This window comes from Pelophylax lessonae, assembly GCF_965119305.1.
Source record: "Pelophylax lessonae genome assembly, chromosome: 4".
Taxonomy (NCBI): Eukaryota; Metazoa; Chordata; class Amphibia; order Anura; family Ranidae; genus Pelophylax; species Pelophylax lessonae.
The window spans coordinates 594,016,334-594,035,618 of NC_138771.1; the positions used below are offsets into that span (position 1 = coordinate 594,016,334).

Here is a 19,285-nt window from a genome sequence, read left to right on the forward strand (position 1 = left end):
ACTGCTCTACTGACACCGTCCACCGCTCTACTGACACCATCCACCGCTCTACTGACACCATCCAGTGCTCTACTGACGCCATCCAGTGCTCTACTGACACCATCCACTGTCCTATTGACACCATCCACTGCCCTACTAACACCACCCACTGCTCTACTGCCACCATTCACTGCTCTACTGACGCCATCCACTGCCCTACTGACGCCATCCACTGCTCTACTGACACCATCCACTGCCCTACTGACACCATCCACTGCTCTACTGACACCATTTATTGCCCTACTGACACCATCCTTTTCCCTTTTTGCAATAGGGTACACACAGCTTTGCAACCTCCCCTTCTGAGAATACTAGTTCCTTGGCTGTCATGTTGATGCAATGGTTCGGTTAATTTACTGTTACAGACTGTTCACTTTGCAAATGCAGTGGCACTCTGCAAGGGAATTTGCTCCAGAGCTTAGTAAATGAGGTGACAATCCACTTTGCAAAGAATACCCAATCATGTCCAAGGAAAAAAAACAGCATTTTTGCTTGCACATGATTGGATGATGGAAGTCATCATAGCTTCTCCTGACTTACTAAGCTCTGGAGCAAATGCTCTTGCACAGTGCAACTGCACTTGCAAAGTGCACAGTCTAGTTGCCTTTAGTAAATCAATCTCACTGACTCTGAACAAGTGTGCGGATCAGGGGTTATGACGTTGTGATTTGTTCAGTGAAGCCAAGGAAAGCCAGACACTTTGCATTTCCAGAAACAGCTGAGCAATGAGCTGAGCCCCTTACTCCACTCAGTACAGGTTTCCTTTTCCTATCTATAACATCATCCTCTAGTTCCCGTACCACTCTTATCCCTCCCACACCATCATAACCTCTGTTTGTCTTATTAGAACACTTTGCCATCTTCTCTCTAGCTCTCACCCATTCTATCCAGAACTAAAACATTCTCATCTCACTCAGGGTAAAAAAATTCCCCCTCCACCTTATTACCAATCAACTTCCTTCCCTCTATTGTTTCCACAAGTTTGTGATAAGTCAGAGAGCTTTGCAAACTTTCCTTAAAAATCATTCGTCTTGCTGCACTGAGATTTACACTGCTGCCCGATGGAGCTCTGCGTTCTCTGGACCCTGGCCAACATATTTGTTTTTAGCGTTTCCCAAGTTTACGGTAAGTCTCATTTTTTTTTTTAAGAAATGCCTTTACCATAGTTAGCTGGCTGTGAGTGAGAATATTTTACTGTTGTATTTCGCTTTATGTTGACTTCTGACATAAATGCATTGTGAATTTATGTGAGAGTATGTACTCATGTTATGTATACAAAACATGACTCTATACAGTGTGGATGCAGCATTGAGACCACCACAAGCGCTTCTACTTATATAGGCATTTATTCAAGTCTGCGTCTTTGGCAGACATTCACGCAGGCGGAAATGCACTACCTTCATGGTCACATCCAAATCTATTTCTTGTGTAATCTGCATTCCTGATGCATGGAAAAAAAAACAATCATAATAAGCGTGTTTGTATATATACAGTGCCTTGAAAAAGTATTCATACCCCTTGAAATTTTCCACATTTTGTGATGTTACAACCAAAAATGTAAATGTATTTTATTGGGATTTTATGTGATAGATCAACACAAAGTGGCACATAATTGAGAAATGGAAGAAAAATGATAAATGCTTTTTTATTTTTTTTTACAAATAAATATCTGAAAAGTGTGGTGTGCATTTGTACTCAGCCCCCTTTACTCTGAAACCCCTAGCTAAAAATCGAATGGAATCGATTTCCTTCAGAAGACACTTAATTAGTAAATGGAGTCTACATGTGTGTAATTTAATCTCGATATAAATACAGCTGTGAAGCCCTCAGAGGTTTGTTAGAGATGCTTATGCCTCGCACACACGCAACGATTATCGGCCGACCGATCGTCCGACTTTTGTCCAGAGTTGTGTTTTGTTGGTTGGAATGTGCCTAGACTGCACACAAATTTTCTCGGCCAACAAAAATCTACTTCAGAAGTGATGTCATGTGCTGGTTTACTTTCCGTGTGTTTTTTCTTCTCTGAGCATGCCCAGTCTTGCTCATCAGATTTTTGTCTGCCGAAATCTGTACTGACTGCACGAAAATCGGCCGTTGTGTTGACGGCCAACAAAAATTTTATAGCCTGCACACCAGATTTTTTTCGGCCGAAAAGTTGGAGTCGGTTGTTGGAAGCATCATACTAACAAGCCGAAAATCGGCCGATCGGACGCTGGCCGAAAATTCACGGCCAATAATCGATGCGTGTGTACGAGGCATTAGCTAACAAACAGCATAATCAAGGAACACACCAGACAGGTCAGGGATAAAGTTGTGGAGAAGTTTAAAGCAGGGTTAGGTTATAAAAAAATATCCCAAGCTTTGAATATCTCACAGAGCACTGTTCAATCCATCATCCGAAAATGGAAAGAGTATGGCAGAACTGCAAACCTACCAAGACTGTCCACCTAAACTGACAGGCCGGGCAAGGAGAGCATTAATCAGAGAAGCAGCCAGGAGGCCCATGGTAACTCTGAAGGAGCTGCAGAGATCCACAGCTCAGGTGGGAGAATCTGTCCACAGGACAACTATTAGTCGTGCACTCCACACATCTGGCCTTTATGGAAGAGTGGCAAGAAGAAAGCCATTGTTGAAAGAAAGCCATAAGAAGTCCTGTTTTCAGATTGTGAGAAACCATGTGGAGGACACAGCAAACATGTGGAAGAAGGTGCTCTGGTCAGATAAGACCAAAGTTGAACTTTTTGGCCTAAAAGCAAAATGCTACCTGTGGCAAAAAACTAACACTGCACATCACCCTGAACACACCATCCCCACTGTGAAACATGGTGGTGGTGGCAGCATCATGTTGTGGGAAGAGGGATGGAGCCAAATACAGGTCAATCTCAGAAGAAAACCTGTTAGAAACTGCAAAAGACTTGAGACTAGGGTGGAGGTTCACCTTCCAGCAGGACAAGGACCCTAAACATACAGCCAGAGCTACAATGGAATGGTTTAGATCAAAGCATATGCATGTGTTAGAATGGCCCAGTCAAAGTCCAGACCTAAATCCAATTGAGAATCTGTGGCAAAACGTAAAAATTGCTGTTCACAGACGCTCTCCATTAAATCTGATAGAGCTTGAGCTATTTTGCAAAGAAGAATGAGCAAAAATTTCACTCTCTAGATGTGCAAAGCTGGTGGGGACATAACCAAAAAGATTTGCAGCTGTATTTGCAGCGAAAGGCGGTTCTACAAAGTATTCACTGAGGGGGGCTGAATACAAATGCTCCCTACACTTATCACATATTTATTTGTAAAAAAATTTGAAAACCATTTATCATGTTTCTTTTACTTCCCAATTATGTGTCACTTTGTGTTGGTCTATCACATAAAATCCCAATAAAATACATTTACGTTTTTGCTTTTAACATGACAAAATGTGGAAAATTTCAAGGGGTATGAAAGCTCTTTTTTAAGGCACTGTATATATATATATATATATATATATATATATATATATATATTCACTGATCAGCCATGACATTTCAACCACCCACCAAAACCCGTCAAAGCATGGACTTCACTAGACCCCCTGAAGGTATGTTGTGGTACCTGGCACCAAGTTGTCAGTATCAGATCCTTTAAAGAGGTTGTAAACTCTTTTTTTTTTTCTTTCTTTCACACCCTGCAAGAGAAACACATAATGAGCTAGTATGCATCGCATACTAGCTCATTATGAAATACTTACCTTAGAACGAGCCCCCGCCGTGCCGCTCACTCACCTGTATGACGGGCGACATGTTCAGTCGCCCGTCTTCCGGGATCGCGGCATCCGGCCATCTGATTGGCCGGAGCCGCAGTGCCGTCACTCCCGACACGGGGCTCTGAAGGAACGGCACGATTGGCCGTTCCTTCAGAGCGCATGCGCCAGTGACGTCACTGGATGCATGTAAGGTAAATATCTCCTAAACGGTACATGTTTAGGAGATATTTACAGTACCTATAGGTAAGCCTTATCATAGGCTTACCTATAGGTACAAGTGTCAGAGGAGGGTTTACTTCCTCTTTAAGTCCTCTAAGTTGCGAGGTGGGGCCTCCATTGATTGGACTTGTTTTTCCACTACATCCCAAAGATAATCAATTGAATTGAGATCTGGAGCATTTGAAGGCCAAATCCACACCTCAGACTCGTTGTTGTGTTCCTCAAAGTATTCTTGACTTTATCAGACCAGGCCACCTACTTCCATTGCTTCGTGATATAGTTCTGATGCTCACATGCACACTGTAGGCACTTTTGGCTATGGACATGGGTCAGCATGGGCTCCTTGACTAGTCTGCGGCTACGCAGCCCCATACAAGGTTTTCCGACACCTTTCTATAGGAACTAAAATTAACTTTTTCAGCAATTTGAGCTAAAATAGTTCTACTATTGAATTGGTCTACATAGGGCAGTCTTCGCTCCCCACATGCATCAATGAGCCTTGGCCGCCCATGATCTTGTTGCGAGTTTGCCAATTTTCCTTCTGCGGACCATTGCAGAACAGCATCATCCCACAAGAGCTGCAGCTTTGGAGTTGCTCTGACCCAGTCGTCCAGTATTTCAATTTAGCCCTTGTCAAAGTCGCTCAAATCCTTATGCTTGCCTGCTTTTTCTGCTTTTAACACATCAACTTCAGGGACAACATGTTCACTTGTTGCCTAATAATCCTACCCACTTTCAGATGCCATTGTAACAAGTTAATCAATGTTACTCATTTTACTGGTCAGTTATGGCTGATTGGAGTAAAAATATACACTGCTCAAAAAAATGAAAGGAACACTTTTTAATCAGAGTATAGCATCAAGTCAATTAAACTCCTGGGATATTGATCTGGTCAGTTAAGTAGCAGAGGGGGTTGTTAATCAGTTTCAGCTGCTTTGGTGTTAATGAAATTAACAACAGGTGCACTAGATGGGCAACAATGAGACAACCTCAAAAACAGGAATGGTTTTACAGGTGGAGGCCACTGACTTTTTTTCCCTATTCCCCTTTTTTGACTGTTATCACTAGCTTTGCATTTGGCTAGGGTCAGTGTCACTACTGGTAGCATGAGGTGATACCTGGACTCTATAGAGGTTGCACAGGCAGACCAACTCCTCCAGGATGGCCCATCAATATGTGCCATTGCCAGAAGGTTTGCTGTGTCTGCCAGCAGTCTCAAGAGCATGGAGAAGACTCCAGGGAGACAGGCAGTTACTCTAAGAGAGTTGAACAGGGTCGTAGAATGACCTTAATCCAGGGATTGACAAATTTGTTTGAAATCTAGGAGCCAGCTAAAAAGTTAGGAGGCAGTTTTTTTTCTAGCATGCCGAATGCCCGACTTCTGTTGGACCGGGTGCCATACACACGGGCCAAATGGCGGCCAGTTTATTATGAACCGGCTGATGTTGCCCGGCATTTGGCCGTGTGTGCTTGGCTTGATGGTGTGATGGGCAGTGGCTCACTAGGGAAGGACAGTGCAGTAAGTTGGAGGCAATAGGAGATCAAGTAACTCATGCCACCTTAGGCCCCTTTCACACGTGCACCTCCGCTAAGCGGAATCCACTTGCTCAGTGGGGATTTCTCTGCTAATCCCCGCTGAGCAGGTGGATGACAGGTCTTGTCCGCTCTGCTATGCAGAGTGAACATGGACACAGTCCCGCTCTCCTCTATGGGGCAGTTGGATGGAAATGGACTGCCTGTCCATTTCAATCCGATTCCATCTGATTCGATCCGTCGGATGGATTGAAAGTAGGACCACCTACATCCATCTGTTTCGACCTGATCAGACAGCCCGTGTGAAAGGGGCCTTCGACTGTGTGGCATGACAGGGAGAGAATAAAAAATAATAAAAAATTAATTTTAATAGAAAAAATAAATAAACTGTTTCCATCTTTGGGGGGTTGTAAATGGAACTGAGGCTGTTCCAAATAGCTACCCCAAACTCTCTGTCCACTCCCCGGAAAGGACAAGGCGCCAGATCAAGCACTCAACCTCTTCTCCGAGCAGTGAGAACAGGCAGGGGAAACCCTCAGCACTGCCAGTGACTGCTTGTTGCAGCTCCGGCCACCACTAGTGGATGCTAGTTCCCGGATGGAAGCGTCTTCCAACAGCAGGCAGCAAAGCCACGGCCTCAATTAGTCCGTGCACCCGCGGGCGGGGGCCGCAGTGTAACCCAGGCACCAGGCACCAGGCCACTAATTCTAGTCGCCAATGTGACCTGGCACCTGGGGTTTGTCGAGCCCTGCCTTAACCCATCAGCAGGACCGGTATCTGCTCCTTTGTGCAAGGAGAAACGGGATGAGCAGATGCCAGAGCCCCTACCAAATGACCTCCAGCAGGCTACTGATGTAAATGTCTCTGACCAAAAAGATCAGAAACAGACTTCATGAGGGCGGCCCGAGGGCCCAACATCCACAACACACCAGAATTGGCAGGTCCGCCACTGACACCTTATGCTTTTCACAGATGAAAGCAGGTTTACCCTGAGCACTTTTGACGTAAGAGGGTCTGGAGAAGCCATGGAGAATGCTATGCTGCCTGTAACGTTGTTCAGCATGACCAGGTTGCTGGTGGGTCAGTGATGGTCTGGAGAGGCATATCCATGGGGGGATGCACAGACCTCAACCGGCTAAAAAATGGCACCCTGACTGCCATTAGGGATGAATCCTTGGACCCACTGTCAGACATTACGCTGGTGCAGTGGGTCCTGGGTTCCTACTGGTACACGACACTGCCCGGCCTCATGTGGCAAGAGTATGCAGCGAGTTCCTGAAGGGTAAAGGAATTGATATCATTGAATAGCCCCCACGCTCGCCTGACCTAAATCCAATAGAACACCTCTGGGACATTATGTTTCGGGCCATCTGATGCCACCAGGTTGCACCTCAGTCTGTTCAGGAGCTCAGTGATGGTCCAGATGGTCCAGTGATGGTCCAGATCTGGGAGGAAATTCCCCAGGACACCATCCATCGTCTCATTAGGAGCATGCCCCAACGTTGTCAGGCATGCATACAAGCATGTGGGGGCCATACAAACTACTGAGTACCATTTTGAGTTGCAATAAAATTTCAGCAAAATGGACTAGCCTGCTGCATCATTTTTTCATTTTGATTTTTTCGGGGTGTCTTTTAATTCAGCCCCTGCAGCTGTCAGAATATCCAAACAGTTACTGCAGGCACTGTTCAGTGGAGAATTTTCCACCTAGCTTTTTCGACAAAAGTCAATTAAAAATATGGATGGTGCCAGAAGACCACCCATGGAACAAGTTTATTCCGATGCGGCAGGAATTGGCAATCTGCATATGCTTCACCTGCATGCACAGACTTCTGCTTATGCACTGAACTTACAAAAGTGCGGTTTGGATGCTCCAGCAACCAAATGTATCTGCCTAAATAAAAAAATGTAGGAATAAATCTGCAACAAGTGCACATGACTACCATAAAAGGGAACTGTAAAAAGAAAACCTTTTTGAAATGGCTTTATTGTATAGCATACCTCCCAACTTTTTGAGATGGGAATGAGGGACACCTATTAACAAAAGTATGTAGCCATAGGACACACCCCCCTGCCACAACCCCTAACCACTTATCGCAAATCGGCGTAGCCCTATGTCGGCTGCAATAAGTGGCTGTACTGGGGTGATGCCTGCAGCTAGTGGCATCATCCCGGTACCATTTTTTAGAACCGGCGGTCAGCTTTCAGGCGGTAACGACAGATGCCGCTCGATCGCTACCCCAGCGAGTGGGAGGGGACGCCCCCCACCCCTTCTGCCGCCTTCCGCGGGTCTACCGTCCCTTCGATTTGGCTACGTCTCCGATGACATAACCCGGAGGCGGCATCCATGACGTCACGTCCGGGTTACTTGGCTGCTAAAGGCGCTGAATTTAAAAAGTGACAGTATTCAAAAATGCTGTTTTCGGCATTTTGAATACATTGAAGTGCAGTGGAGGGGTCTAGGGTCTTTTAGAACCCTGATCCCTCCATAAAGAGTACCTGTCACTGCCTAATACTGTCACAAGGGATGTTTACATTGCTTGTGACAGCAATAAAAGTTATCAGTTTTTTTTTTTTTAAAAACCTGTGCTAAAATTAAAAAAATAAATATAATAAATAGAAAAAAAAAATGTTAACCGCCCCATCGCCGTAAGCTTGCGCATTAAACTAAAGCATATACGGAAATAAATCGCTGTTCAAACCACACATGTGAGTTATCGCCGCGATCGCCAGAGCAAGAGCAGTAATTTAAGAAAAGAGCTACTCTGTATCTCTAGACAGGTAACCATTAAAAATTTTTTAAAGCGTCGCCTATGGAGATTTTAATTGACCGTAGTTTGGCGCTATTCTGCGGGTGTGCACAATTTTAAACCATAAGATGTTGGGTATCTATTTACTCTGCGTCACATCAACTTTCACAATATTAAAAAAAATGGGCTAACTTTACTGTTTATTTTTTTTAAATGCAGTAAAATTTAATTTTTCCAACAAAATGGTGTTTGAAAGGCCGCTGCACAAATACTGCGCGACAAAAAATATTACAATGAACGCCATTTTATTCTCCAGAGTCTTTGCTAAAAAATATATATAATGTTTGGGGGTTCTAAGTAATTTTCTAGCAAAAAATACTGATTTTAACTTGTGTCAGAAATGGGCTCGGTCCTTAACATTATACAAAAAAATGATTAGTTAAACCCACAAGTTCCTTTTTTTACCACTACTATTCCTTTATATTGGCTTTTGAAATTTACAAATGCAGCAATTTAGAAATTGGATGAAAGGTTTAGCACTAACACTTTTAGAAAGATAAAAAGTGCATTTTATATACAACTTTATAGATCAGACCAAAATGAGGGGAAAATAAGAAGTAACGAGGGATAAAAGTGACTTTGTTCCAAATCAGGGACAGCCCCTTGAAATCAGGGACAGTTGAGAGCTATGTAGACAAATGTTCATGAAGTCTCAAAGTACCAATTTTGATGTAATCAACTTTTAGGCCCCCGAAACGTGTATAAATCATGCAGTCCCAATTGAGAGCCCATTCACATCATATGCATTAGGATGCATTGGACAGCCCTACCGATTGAAGTCCAGTGCCCTTCTAGGCAGCCCAGCTGAAGATCCTGCTAGTCTCATCGATGTCCCAGCTGTTTATAGCTGGGGAACCTATTCTTCTGCAAATTCTTTAAGAGCTAAAAGAGAGGTTTCATTGAGAATCCGATCCGGAGGCTTCACTGAAGAGACTTGTATATTAAAAAAGAATAGCGCGCAAATGCAAAAGAAATTACTACCAAATCTGAAGAGAGTCCATAAATAAAAATGGGGGTTTGGTCCCACCATATGGCCTTATCGTGCTCAAGCCCACTACTGCGTCAAAGTACCCCATTATCAGTGGGTCCTACACTATCCATGAAAAAGAGATGAATCCAGCCCTTCTAACCCTTGGAGACAACACTCCTTGCTGGGAAAAATGTGCAAATGCACTACAGGGGACTCCTCCTATATCCATTTGATGGTGGACACTGATTGAGTACAGGTGTATGTGGGGGGTGGGGAGGGCTGCTCAACCTCGATAGTCTGGTCAGACCGAATACATAATAAACAGGCAAAAAATTTGGGGGAGCATACCCATGTATTTCCAAAGCTGCTGCAGCTATGAACCAAAAGACATGAATATTAAAAAAGAATAGCGCGCAAATGCAAAAGAAATTACTACCAAATCTGAAGAGAGTCCATAAATAAAAATGGGGGTTTGGTCCCACCATATGGCCTTATCGTGCTCAAGCCCACTACTGCGTCAAAGTACCCCATTATCAGTGGGTCCTACACTATCCATGAAAAAGAGATGAATCCAGCCCTTCTAACCCTTGGAGACAACACTCCTTGCTGGGAAAAATGTGCAAATGCACTACAGGGGACTCCTCCTATATCCATTTGATGGTGGACACTGATTGAGTACAGGTGTATGTGGGGGGTGGGGAGGGCTGCTCAACCTCGATAGTCTGGTCAGACCGAATACATAATAAACAGGCAAAAAATTTGGGGGAGCATACCCATGTATTTCCAAAGCTGCTGCAGCTATGAACCAAAAGACATGTATATTAAAAAAGAATAGCGCGCAAATGCAAAAGAAATTACTACCAAATCTGAAGAGAGTCCATAAATAAAAATGGGGGTTTGGTCCCACCATATGGCCTTATCGTGCTCAAGCCCACTACTGCGTCAAAGTACCCCATTATCAGTGGGTCCTACACTATCCATGAAAAAGAGATGAATCCAGCCCTTCTAACCCTTGGAGACAACACTCCTTGCTGGGAAAAATGTGCAAATGCACTACAGGGGACTCCTCCTATATCCATTTGATGGTGGACACTGATTGAGTACAGGTGTATGTGGGGGGTGGGGAGGGCTGCTCAACCTCGAATGGAATGGATATAGGAGGAGTCCCCTGTAGTGCATTTGCACATTTTTCCCAGCAAGGAGTGTTGTCTCCAAGGGTTAGAAGGGCTGGATTCATCTCTTTTTCATGGATAGTGTAGGACCCACTGATAATGGGGTACTTTGACGCAGTAGTGGGCTTGAGCACGATAAGGCCATATGGTGGGACCAAACCCCCATTTTTATTTATGGACTCTCTTCAGATTTGGTAGTAATTTCTTTTGCATTTGCGCGCTATTCTTTTTTAATATACATGTCTTTTGGTTCATAGCTGCAGCAGCTTTGGAAATACATGGGTATGCTCCCCCAAATTTTTTGCCTGTTTATTATGTATTCGGTCTGACCAGACTATCGAGGTTGAGCAGCCCTCCCCACCCCCCACATACACCTGTACTCAATCAGTGTCCACCATCAAATGGATATAGGAGGAGTCCCCTGTAGTGCATTTGCACATTTTTCCCAGCAAGGAGTGTTGTCTCCAAGGGTTAGAAGGGCTGGATTCATCTCTCTTTTTCATGGATAGTGTAGGACCCACTGATAATGGGGTACTTTGACGCAGTAGTGGGCTTGAGCACGATAAGGCCATATGGTGGGACCAAACCCCCATTTTTATTTATGGACTCTCTTCAGATTTGGTAGTAATTTCTTTTGCATTTGCGCGCTATTCTTTTTTAATATACATGTCTTTTGGTTCATAGCTGCAGCAGCTTTGGAAATACATGGGTATGCTCCCCCAAATTTTTTGCCTGTTCACTGAAGAGACTGTCTGCCTGAAGGGAGACATCCAAGTCCCAGGGACACTATGGGGGTGATTTACTAAAACTGAAGAGTGCAAAATCTGGTGCAGCTGTGCATGGTAGGTGATCACCTTCTAACTTCAGCTTTTTTAATTAAGCTTTGACAAAAAAAAGCTGGAAGCTGATTGGTTTCTATGCAGAGCTGCACCAGATTTTGCTCATACATTACCATGCACAGTGCACATCGGGCAATGTGAGAAGACTCTGGTGCCTATCTGTGCCTATATTTAGACTTGGTGCAAAAACAGGAAGTGGATATTTCTTAAAATGTAGATTGTTATTTTGATGTCTATCTGTCTAAATATAAACTATATTACCAAAAGTATTGGGACGTCTGCCCTTACATGCACATGAACATCAATGGCATCCCAGTCTTAAGCCCCGTACACACGCGTCGAAAATTGGCAGGGAATTTTCGGCCAACGTCCGATCTGCCGATTTTCGGCTTGTTAGTATGATGCTTCCGACAACCAACTCCGACTTTTCGGCCGAAAAAAATCTGGTGTGCAGACTATAAAATTTTTGTTGGTCGTCAACACAACGCCCGATTTTCGTGCAGTCAGTACAGATTTCGACAGGGAAAAATCTGATGAGCAAGACTGGGCATGCTTAAAGAAGAAAAAACACAAAGAAAACAAACCAACACATGACATCACTTCTGAAGTAGAATTTTGTTGGCAGTCTAGGCACATTCCAACCAACAAAACACAACTTGGACAAAAGTCGGACGATCGGTCGGCCAATAATCATTGCGTGTGTACGAGGCTTTAGTCTGTAGGGTTCAATATTTATTTGGCCTACCCTTTGCAGCTTCAACTCTTCTGGGAAGGCTGTCCACAAGGTTTAGGAGTGTGTCTATTGGAATGTTTAACCATTCTTCCAGAAGCGCATTTGTGAGGTCAGGCACTGATGTTGGATGAGAAGGCCTGGCTCGCAGTCTCTGCTCTAATTCACCCCATAGGTGTTCAGTCAGGTGGAGGTCAGGACTGAAATTGTTCAAAATGTCTTGGTATGCTGATGTCTTAAGAGCTCCCTTCACTGGAACTAAGGGGCCAAGCCCAACCCCTGAAAAACAACCCCACACCATAATCACCTCTCCACCAAATAATTTGGACCAGTACACAAAGCAAAGTCCATAAAGACATGGATGAGGGAGTTTAGGGTGGAGAAACCTGACTGGCCTGCACAGAGTCCTGACCTCAACCCTATAGAATACATTTGGGATGAATTAGAGCAGAGACTGCAAGCCAGGCCTTCTTGTCCACATCAATGCCTGACCTCACAATTGGGCTTCTGGAAGAATGATCAAACAATCCTAAACCTTGTGGACAGCCTTTCCAGAAGAGTTGAAGCTGTTATAGTTGCAAAGGTTGGGCCAACTCAATATTGAACCCTACAGACCAAGACTGGGATGCCAATAAAGTTTTGGTAATATAGTGTAATATTGTTGCTACTTAAATACAAAGAAATGGTAATTCACACTAAGTAAATGTTTGCTACAGTGGGCATGCAGGGCCATTTTAGTGGCACTAATATGAAAAGCATTACAGGTAAATTATCTGGACCAAGCAAAAGTCTGAAAACAGTTTGTTCCTGAAGTTCCAGTTTAAGGATTATAATGTCTCTGCATTCCTTCTAAGTTGTTTTTGTCAAATTTGCTTAAACAGAGACTTTTGGAGTTTTTTTAAACTAAGGGTGGCAGGGTGTTCAGCACCCCTTTCTCATTCTCTCCGCACAGTTTGGGGTTTGTCAGACAATACTATCATCACAGATGGAGTTTTAATGAATCCCTCTACCAGACCAGCTCCTGTAATACCATTCTGCAGCCAAGCAGCTTGGCAGGAGCCAGTTCTTCAATGGAGACTGAAGCCAGTAAAATGCAATTAAATAAAATTGGGATGACATTTGCTAAATTAAACAGTACAATACCCTGCATGCGTCACATGGCATTTTCTAGATGGCTACAATTCTTTATTTTATATCAAACAAGCTGTGAAGAACTGTGTAGCTATAAAGACATTTGTCATGGAAGATACACTATTAGTGTATTGGCGTTCACAGCCAAAATACAACAAACATAGCGCTTAACCACCTCCACGTGCAATGATAGAAGCTTTCCTCTGCTTAGCGTAAGGTAGAAAATAAATAATATAATAAAGTAAATAACCGTGCTAAACCACAAAAAATTCAATCTGTGAAGAGTTGAATAAAACAAAGCTGTAGCTGCAGTGGGACATACCAAAAATAATATATAAACAAGTAAAGCTGCGCTAAGTGATAAATGTGATAAACACATATAAAAAATGATATCCCTAAAGGTATCCAAATAAAAATAAATATAAATGAAAACAAAGTAATATCAAATACTTATGTGCTCTTGCAATTAAATAAATGAAGTGACATCCAAGGGTGTCAAAAACATGAATCACAGTGTCCAATAAATAATGTAAATAAAGTCCAAAGATGAGTGTAAAAGTGCTCAAAAGCAAACCTCCACCGTTCAATAATGCTATCACCGTGCTGGAAGTGAATCACGCTAATGCGCTTACCAGATTGCGATATATTTAGGCATATAGAACTCGGAGGGTGAATCAACCAGCTCAACCAGGACCTTGACACCTCCACTTAGACCGGCAAGGTAGTTCCGCTCAAATCAGCCAGATGGTAGAACCCGAAAATCCGGACAATCCACGGTCCAGCAATGGTCATAAAGGAATGATAACCACCATAGTGAAGTACGTATATGTAAACAATTTATTAAAAGGTAGAAAACTCACATGTGTATGGTAAAACAGCGCTTACAAATGATGTTTTCCAGGAAGATGTCCTTTGTGATGAAACGCGTAGGGAAGGCGTGCTGACGTCACCACGCAATACCCGGAAGTCGGGCGGCTGTGTGTTTTTCTTTTGGATCCTGCTGATAAGCGCTGTTTTACCATACACATGTGAGTTTTCTACATTTTAATAAATTGTTTACATATACGTACTTCACTATGGTGGTTATCATTCCTTTATGACCATTGCTGGACCGTGGATTGTCCGGATTTTCGGGTTCTACCATCTGGCTGATTTGAGCGGAACTACCTTGCCGGTCTAAGTGGAGGTGTCAAGGTCCTGGTTAAGCTGGTTGATTCACCCTCCGAGTTCTATATGCCTAAATATATGGCGTTCTGGTAAGCGCATTAGCGTGATTCACTTCCAGCACGGTGATAGCATTATTGAACGGTGGAGGTTTGCTTTTGAGCACTTTTACACTCATCTTTGGACTTTATTTACATTATTTATTGGACACTGTGATTCATGTTTTTGACACCCTTGGATGTTACTTCATTTATTTAATTGCAAGAGCACATAAGTATTTGATATTACTTTGTTTTCATTTATATTTATTTTTATTTGGATACATTTAGGTATATCATTTTTTATATGTGTTTATCACATTTATCACTTAGCGCAGCTTTACTTGTTTAGAAAATAAATAATGGATTTGAGTTTTGTTGAACAGAAATATTCTAACCAAGGTCTAAGCTTAGTTAAAGGAAGACTTCACCTAAAAGTAATATTACATGTATGGTTAGTGTCAGGGCAAGGCTGGTACAGAGGCAGGGCAGGCACCTGCCTTGGATTTTGCAATGAGGATGGGGCTGTGTACTCGCTATTCCCATTGATTAGTTTGGGAAAGTGTCTTTCCAAAGGAAGACTTCAGGATGTAGCTGCCAGTTGGACAGCTGATTCCTGTTCTGTTTATCAGGAGCAACAAGAACAGCTCCTACGCAAACTGACCTCATTCATAAACACATCCTAAAAACATTCTGATGTATTACTGTCTCTTCTTATGTGTAAATCAAAGAATTTTCCATTGATGTGCACATAGAATCCAACTTGGAGATGCTGTTAAAATGACTCATACCTTGGGGTCAAAACCATACTGCATGGGTTAAATGCTCTGTAGCACCCTCCTAGGTAGGTGCTTGTGAGAGAGTATTTTTTTTGGCTCTGTCTGCCTATCAGAGGGGCAGCAGGCAAATCTGTATTGCTTTCTGCGTACCAGAGAGCTGGATCTGTGAGTTAGGTCTGCTCATTGTGCTCAGTGTGTGATTCATCTGGTCTAGGGAGTGTTCCACACTGGTCCAATAGGGAGGCATATTGGACAGTGGAGAAAATCTGACCAATGGATACACAGGCTTTGATACAGCTCCAGTGATCGGCATAGACTTATTGTCTTGGTGCATTGTGGCTTGTGGTATAAAAGCAAGGAGCACATGTGCTCCGGGGTCTTTCACTGTTGAGCAGAGTCCTGGAGGGAAGGAGCTGAACCCAGAGGTCCATGAGAGATGACTGGAGGGGTAGAGACACTGGAGACCCTCGAATAACAGTATCGTGAGTACAGGGGATTGTGTCTAGGGGCCTGACCTGAGGGGGGCCACCCGGTGTAGGATAGTCAGAGGACGTGTGTCAGCAGGTCGAGTGAAAGGGGGTACTAGGTGTGTATCCCGAAGATAATTCATCCTAACAAGTAATCTGCATAGAGGCTTAAACCTAAATTCAGCTAAGTGGCAAGGTGAATCAGCAGCCCGGCTGCATCTTCCGACAGGAGTCCTCATCTATTGTGAATAGTTCAAGTTGGAGTATCCCACTCTTCCCTTCTCCCATCCCTAATATTAATAAAACCACAAAAACAACTACATCCCCTAGACTGTTCATTGACTGAGCCAGAGAGTAAAGAGTTAAATTGTGCATGCTGCAGTTGCTATTGGTAACCATAGGCGTGCGCACAGGGTGTGCCAGGTGTGCCTGGGCACACCCTAATCATCCTATGTGGTGCAGATTCCCCCTGTTTAGACCCTAAAAATATTATAAAAATAAATAAAACTAAAAAATAATTTAAAAAATAATAATAAAAAAACTACAGTCACCATCCACTGCCCTACTGACACCAATCTCAGCCTACGGACACTGTCAGTATATATTCACATGCACACACACATATGTGTTTGAGCTTTGGGGTGCACACCCTAATGCCATAGGCTGCGCACACCTATGTTAGTAACCCAGGGGGATCCCAAGGGGAATAATCCAGCAATCCTCAAGGGGGCAGTGCTACAGCTACTTTGGCTAAGGGGGAAAGAAATAGTTACAAATGCTTACCTTATTCCTCTCCTGCGTTGTTCCATGCTCTGGAATGTGGGAGGACCCTTGCCATCTTCCCATACAATACAGGACTATTAGACCTCCATTTTACGCGATGGCGTCAGAGAGCCATGACCAGCCGACTGATAAAGCAAAGTGGCTCTAAGAACCAGACACACAATGGAAGCCTGTGAAAGTAAAGAGTAAGGTAAGTATTTCTACCTATTGATTTCCCCTTAGCCAAGCACTTAACCCATACAGTGTGTAGGGAACCACTCTGCATTGGTTATAGTGATTGTAAAGGTTAACTTTTTAAAAAAAAAAATAACAATCATGTTATACATATCTGCTCTGTACAATGGTTTTGCACAGAGCAACCCTGATTCTCATTTTCTTAGGTCCCCTGGAGGTGCTACTGGCTCCTCCGGCCTTCCAAGTGCCCCATAGCAAGCTGCTTACGTGGGCTTGTTCCAGAGCCATGCTCTGCGTGTCCCTTGACACACACAGTGCAGGTTGGCCCCGCCCACTGCTTTTACCTCACTGCCAGTGACACCTGCTTCTGTCCAGTGATTAGAGAGAGAGTGAAGAGGGCCGCAGCTCTAGGACAAAGCACTGGATTGACATTGGGTTTAGGTAAGTATCTAGGGAGGCTGGGGGGACCTGATCACAGAAGGGTTTTTAGTTTGATGCAATGAATGGAACATAATGCGAATTGCATAATGCGAAGCGTAATGTGTAATGTAAAGGCGTAACATAACAAGAATGCAGTGTAAAAAAAATCTTCTGCCTTTACAACCACTTTAAGTTTAACAGCAGCCCAAAGTAGGGCTTTAACCACTTGCCGACTGCCGCACGACTATTTACGTCGAAGGTCAGCCCCTCACAGGCAGAGCGACGTAGGGATCGCTAGCCTGAGAAGGTCTAGGGAGCGAGCGCGCGCCGCTGGAGGCGCGCTCCCGCTCCCGCGTGGTCACGGACCTCCCCGCGCGTGTGACCGGCGGACCCAATGTCCGCCGGTCACTCGCGATCATCGGTGCAGAGGGAGAAAGACAGGCGGCTGATGTAAACGAGCCGCCTGTCATTCTCCTCTGTGTAGGAATGGTGATCATACGGTTCTACTATGTAGGACCATTGATCACTGTTCCTACACCTCAAGCCACAGCCAATCACAGTTAGAATCACGCCCCTAGGGACACACATAACCCCTCCCTCTCAAAAAAAGTTAACCCCTTCACTGCCAGTGTAATTTTACAGTAACAGTGCATATGTATAGCACTGATTACTGTAGAAATGTCACTGGTAACCCCAAAAATGTCAGTCAAGGGTCCAATCTGTCCGCCGCAATGTCGCAGTCCCGCAAAAAAAATCGCAGATCGCCGCCATTACGCGTTAAAAAAAAACAACAAAAATGACAAAAATCTTTCCCTTTGTTAGTAAACGCAATAACTTTTGCTCAAACCAATCAAAATACGCTTTTTGCGATTTTTTTTTTACCAAACATGGTAAAAAAAAAAAGAATTGGCCCAAAATGTTAAAAAATTTAGATTTTTACTTTTTTTTTTTTTGGGGAATTTCATATAAAAAAATGTGAAAATGAACCATCTCTAGACAACTCGTTGCTCGTTATTTGATAAATGAATTGTTTTTTTATTCAATCAATGCAATATTTAACCACTGTATGTATACAATTATTCCAAACTAGAAAAAAGGTTGACTATTTTTTCTTATTGTGATTAAACTATACTTTTTCTTAGTAATATTGCATGTTATGTAGCATGTAAGCATGTCAAATACGTACACTTTAACACAAAAGTATCCATTAATTTCATATACACACCTCATAGTGATATGTCTAAAGCTGTACAAGGGGACTTTTAATGCTGTCCAATCATACTTCTGTTCTGTTTGGCTTCAGTATGCAACATATGTTTCCATGGCCATCTACTTGAATTAGTAAAATAATTTTACATCACCAAAAAAAAAAAAAAAATGTGAAAAATATTGTTATTTTTGCAAAATTGACGCTGTTTTTTTGTTTATAACGCAAAAAGTAAAAATCGCCCAGGTGATCAAATACCACCAAAATAAAGCTCTGTTTGTGGGAAAAAAGGACGTCAAATTCGTTTAGGTACAGCGTTGCACGACCGCGCAATTGTCCGTTAAAGTAATGCAGTGCCGAATCGCAAAATAGGCCCTGGTCAGGAAGGGGGTAAAATCTTCCGGGGCTTAAGTGGTTAATGTCAGTTGCAGCATACACATAACTGTAAAAAGGTTTTATTTTATTTTGTTTTGTTTGATATGTTTTTTGTTTTTTTGTTTTTAGATAAAAATTGTTGTAATTTACTACATAATAACCTATATTTAACCCTAAATGGTTCCTATTAACACGTTTTCATTTTTTTTTTCTGTAGCTTTTTATTTTTTTCACCCATGATTTTTGTTAATTTTAATTTCATTTTAATTTCATTATATTAAAAATTACTTTATTTCTTTTTTCATTATTTTTCTATCTTTGTTTATTTTATGTTTACACAGTATATTTATTTGTCATTGCATTAAAAATTCAACTTAATAATGTTTTATTGACTACAAAATTACATTCTTTAGAATCTTTACATATGCCTAGAGGTTTTTTTTTTTTAGTTAACTTTCCTAAATATACTGTATATGCTAAATCTAAATCACCCTTTGTGGGTGTACCTTTTTTCTATAAATTCTATCTGTAAAATTGAGGCTTAGCAAAGTGTAGGAACCCTTAGCGGCCAATCAGACTTCACCTTTCATTACTTTAGGTGGAACAGTAAAAGGGGATTGCTTTCTTAATAGTGCTTACTAGAGTGATCACTTTGCCATATTTGTTTCTATAATTTTTTATTGGTTTTCAAAT

The 19,285-nt window shown here is 42.6% G+C and overlaps 1 protein-coding gene across 1 annotated transcript in view; it reads left to right on the plus strand.

The window, feature by feature from the left end:
* Window positions 1–896: 896 nt before the first annotated feature.
* LOC309553197 (intercellular adhesion molecule 5-like) overlaps window positions 897–19,285 on the plus strand; it is a 75,552-nt gene continuing 57,163 nt past the window's right edge. Inside the window, exon 1 of the mRNA XM_082254142.1 lies at window positions 897–1,164. Within this exon, the coding sequence (XP_082110268.1) occupies window positions 1,101–1,164 (64 nt within the window). The 5' untranslated portion in view covers window positions 897–1,100. The remainder of the gene's footprint in view (window positions 1,165–19,285) is intronic.